The following is a 4,686-nucleotide window of genomic DNA, read 5'->3' on the forward strand; positions in this document are numbered from 1 at the left end:
TTAAAGTATAGTTGGATCTTTGTATCTCTTGAAGATAGTTTCGATATCCACCATCACATCGGGTGGTAAGGGCCTCTCGGTTGTCAAGAATGCATCAATATCCTCTTTCAGTTGTTCCAAAGACGTTGCACCAATGATCGTGCTCGTCATAAATGGTCGGTCCCTCACAAATCCAAGTGCCAGCTCAACCGGACTCAAACCATGTTTCTTTGCCATCTCAATGTATTCTGCAGTCGCTTCCTGGCATATGAATGAATATATGTAGCGCGTGTCAAAAATGAATCTTCTCAAATCATAGATTATAAAACGGGTCAATTTGGTTCTTCTCAAATCATACAAGTCAAAATGAGTACTCTTATAAAACATGCTATCTTAAAACGTATCCAAATGGGGCCGGGCCTACAGTCCAACACCAACCACGACCATTGTCTGTCACAACCACCTACTAGTGATCGCGGACACCGCTGACACCTGTTGCTGCTAGCAACCACAAAAGAAATAGCTGTGAACCCATTTTGATAGTTTTTTTTAAACTACTCGTTCAAACTCAAGCCCTTTTTGGTCAAAACTCGTTTTGAGTTACTCGCAGACCAGGCCTGGCGAGACCCGACCTGCCCTTTCTACTGGGCTCAGTTTTGTTGGTTAGTGATAAACCGATAATAATGAGCAAGAAGATAACTTTGACATGATATTTGGGAATCCAAGACAGCATACAGAAACTAATTGACAAAATTATAGTTTATAGTTTATTGATGCAACACAAATATGAGATTTGAACACAAGGTCTCCTCGACTATCCATTTGGATTTTTAATAAATAAATAAATACATAGCAGCTGAATGAAAACAAGATAAATTGATTAAGGTGATGAAATATACCTTAGAAATGGATTTGTTGTATCTTTCCATGTATCCAGGGAATAACTGAAGCCTGCCCTTTTTAGCAGATTCAGACTCTGGATCCAAATACTTTCCGCTTAATGCTCCACCAGCAAGTGGAGAATAACTAAGTAAGCCCACATTGCAGTTCTTTGGGTGGCATACTTCAACAAGATCAGCTGCAAAAGTTGAAAGAACACATCAAACATGATCAAAATTTCAAAACGTGATGCATCTTATAGAACGGTTAGAACTTACCCTCAAACTTGCATCTAACTAGCAGACTGTAACTGTTTTGAATACTGACAATTTTTGGAAGTCCTTCGGTTTTTGCAGCATGAACGAATTCCATAACTCCATATGAAGTTTCGTTTGAAACACCAATGTAGCGTACCTAATCATGATAAAGGGTTGTTAATACAACCACAATTTGAAACACTACAAAACATTTGATGTCAATTTTAGGATCCAAAGATGTCTTAATAGATGTTTGCACAAATATAAAATATCCAAACTCACAAAATATATATTACCTTTCCTTCTTCAATAAGTTCTTGAAAGGCCCTGAGCTGTTCAACAAATGGCACACTTTCCCTCCATTTTAAAGGATCATAAGAGAACTCCCCAAACAAAGCCACATAGCGGTCTGGCCTGGAAAAAAATAGTAAAAAAGGTGTTAATAACATATAATTTCAGACTTTATTATCATGTATTTGAACAATTTTTGGGTTGTAAATGTCTTGACAACACACTACATATGATCCAGATGGCACCATTTTTATATGAGAAATATTCAAATTTAAGGATATGAAACTCACCAATGAATTTGTAGCAGATCAATATAATCAGTATTCAGACGTTTTAAGCTTTTCTCCACACTTTCTTTAATGTTGGCAGCATCAACCCTCACAACTTCAGCATTATCTCTTAGGTAAGAAGATCTCTCTGAATAACCGGCCACTTTAGTGGCCAATATAATCTGCAAGTAATGTCAACCATGAAAGTTTTGTAATGAATGCAAATTAATGGATATTAATACCTTCTCACTACTAACACTTCCAATTTGAATATATATATACTATCACTTAATTGGACAATTTTATAAAGGGGAAAAGTACCTGGTCACGAGGTCGAGATTTCATCCAGTTTGCAATATATTTATCTGTTAATCCTTGTGTCTCCTTCTTCACTGGAACTGGATACTAAACGGAGAAAAAGAACCAAAAGTTGTTCAATATAAAAGAGATTATTGTTTGTTAAAGATGAAAATCCATACAAAAGAAAAGGATTGTGAAGTAATGAGAATGATTATTTCTTACTATTTCTGCAGTGTCTAAAGTATTAATGCCATGTTCAACTGCATAGGAAAGCAGTTCATGAGCCTCCTTCTCTGTGTTCTGTTCTCCAAATGTCATCTGTAATTTAGCATGGAATACCAATTATTAGAAGAACCTTATAATTATACTTCAGAAACTGAAACATGCAAGAAGCAACCATTTTAAAGGATAAGAACATCGAAGTGAACAAAATATGTTGGATTACCAGACTATTAAATATATACAGGTTTTGGATTACATATTTCATGGATAACTTTATGATGTAATAGATCCATTTCAGGTCAAACTATTTTGCGAATAAACGAAATCCGCAATCGGTTAAGACAGAAAATGTTCCCAGAGAACTTGATGTTAGTTTCTGTAATAATTCGTATCAATTCAAATTGTTGCAAACATCTTTTTGATTATGAGGCTAAAGGGAAATCTAAGTTGCTAAAACTTTGTAGTTCATATAGACATACGCCTAACTCGTATATTATATGATATTTGAGCATTGTAGATTTGTAGCTAACATTATACTGCATATAATGATGACAGTGTAGCCACATGTAATGATCGCCAATAAAGACTATTGGCTTCACAAACTTTCTATCTCCAACATGCCACCATAGATTTAAAAGAGAAAAATACCAAAATAGGCAAGTGGACTAAACTATTTATAATATAGGCATAGGCTCCAGAGTTGCCCATGTATAAGTGTATCGCCTTAAGGTGCTTAAGAATTTCGAGGTTGTATAGGCAGTGTGCTTAGGTGCCAGTCTGCCAAAGCTGCCTAGTAGGGATGAGCAGATTCGGCACCGGTACCGATTTGGTATGTACGGGTTGGTACCGATAACCGGTATTTCCCGAATTTTGCATGAAATACATGTACCAAAACTTTGTGATTTTCGGAACGGTACCGATCTCATCCCTATTGCCTAGTGGTGCCTCAAGGAGTTGTGTCTGTCTCTTATTGGTTATGCCCATGCTTAGGCATCGATTAATCACTAGTCACTAGTCAGTACCCCACCGGTTAATAGCTATTTGGTCAAAATAAGTCAAAATTGCATAAATATATATATATATATATATATGTATATTTGAAAAATACACATTTAAAATTCCAATCTGATTAATCGCTAGTCCGACCAGCTACTAGCGAGTTCAACAACATTATTAATATGCCTAATTTTGTAAAGCTATTGTCCTTTGCCAGTTTATGTGAAAAAAAAATGAGTCCAGATGCCTGTTTATGTGCCACGTCCGCAGAAGAGTTAGTTGAAATACTGTTACATTACCTCTAATAGTTAGTTAGTTAGTTAATGTTCATCACTGTATATACGTATATATAATAATAATATATATATATAATAACCTAACCTAGGGCTTGAATTCAACTGGAAAATGAAATTAAGTAAAAGAGAATTGGAGTATTAAATGAAGGAAGAAACTGACAGTGCCGAAGGTGATTTCACTGACAACGAGATTAGAATCACCGAGTTGATTATACTGCATGCTGCTTCGCTGCGGTTGAGCCATGGCTGTGATTATAGTTGACTTGAGCTTGTTGTTTCTGTTGACGGACTTGTTAATAGGACATCGGAATGAGGTGGAAGCATGGTGATATGAAATGCGGTTAGTGTTGGAGAGAAGAGGATGAATTACAGGCGAATAAGATGAAGAAGAAGAAGCCATTGGAGAAGAAAGAATAAAGAAGAAAAGAAATTGGATAGGAGATCAGTTACGCGATAAAATGGCCGGCGTGGGATTGTGCAGCGTGGAAGTTAGGGGTGTGCAGACAACCGATAAAACCGAACCGAAAAAACCAAATCAAAATAGAAACCAGTGGTTCGGTTTTGAACTTTAGCAAAAACCGAAATATTGGTTTTGGTTCGGTTTTGTATTTTGTTAAGAACCGAAAAACCGAACCGAACCGAACCGAAATAATCATAACATCTTAACCATAATCATTAAAACAAAATCTACCGATGAATTTTTTTTTTAATTTTAACATATTGTTAATACAAATATATTTGGTTTGCAAGTATGATTAAAAACCAATAATAGGTACTGAAGAAACACTAAGTGACCCCGACAGATTAAGGATAATCTTAGGGTTAAGTAAATGTTTCCCACGAGGGTTAGGTCCGGCAAAGATGGCTATTCTTCTCAACCTGCAAAACAGACACCGTAAGCTCGTCACTGAGAAGGGGGGGTTCCTCCTTGTGGCCACCCTCCGGCGTGAGAATCAGACTAGGTTGCTCTGAATATAAGTGTATATAGAGAGAAATAGCTAGAGAGAATATGATGATACCGTTCCAAGGTGTTGGAGTATTTACAGCCAAAGGTAGGTTTCCAAGCAGGTACGGCCAGCTGTATATAATATTCCTTTTCCACCAACTATGGGCTACGTTCGTGCCATGATGGGAGTTGGTGGGTAGGCAGCGGCTAATAGTGACATTTTGTACTGGAGCGTGCTCCTCCTCGTACTA

General features: G+C 36.8%; 1 protein-coding gene across 1 annotated transcript; it reads right to left on the reverse strand.

Annotated features, from left to right (window-relative positions):
• On the reverse strand, nt 1–3,905 carry LOC143593816 (uncharacterized). The gene is made up of 8 exons (XM_077073314.1): nt 3,650–3,905; nt 2,198–2,293; nt 1,997–2,080; nt 1,697–1,857; nt 1,412–1,529; nt 1,137–1,272; nt 879–1,057; nt 1–240 (listed from the first exon to the last, which is right to left on the reverse strand). The coding sequence occupies exons 1-8, from the start codon at nt 3,887–3,889 to the stop codon at nt 1–3; spliced, it is 1,254 nt and encodes a 417-aa protein (XP_076929429.1). The 5' UTR covers nt 3,890–3,905.
• Between the last annotated feature and the right edge of the window lie 781 nt (nt 3,906–4,686).

The sequence above is a fragment of the Bidens hawaiensis genome, unplaced genomic scaffold (assembly GCF_021521415.1).
Source record: "Bidens hawaiensis isolate Kalapana, Puna unplaced genomic scaffold, B.hawaiensis_p1.1 tig00042834_1, whole genome shotgun sequence".
Classification (NCBI taxonomy): Eukaryota; Viridiplantae; Streptophyta; class Magnoliopsida; order Asterales; family Asteraceae; genus Bidens; species Bidens hawaiensis.

Coding starts and splice junctions, on each gene's coding strand:
- LOC143593816 (XM_077073314.1), bottom strand. CDS start 3,889: ATGGCTTCTTCTTCTTCATCTTATTCGCCTGTAATTCATCCTCTTCTC. Junction 2,294..3,649: donor GTGAAATCACCTTCGGCACT/GTCAGTTTCTTC, acceptor GCTAAATTACAG/ATGACATTTGGAGAACAGAA. Junction 1,858..1,996: donor AATCTCGACCTCGTGACCAG/GTACTTTTCCCC, acceptor CATTACTTGCAG/ATTATATTGGCCACTAAAGT.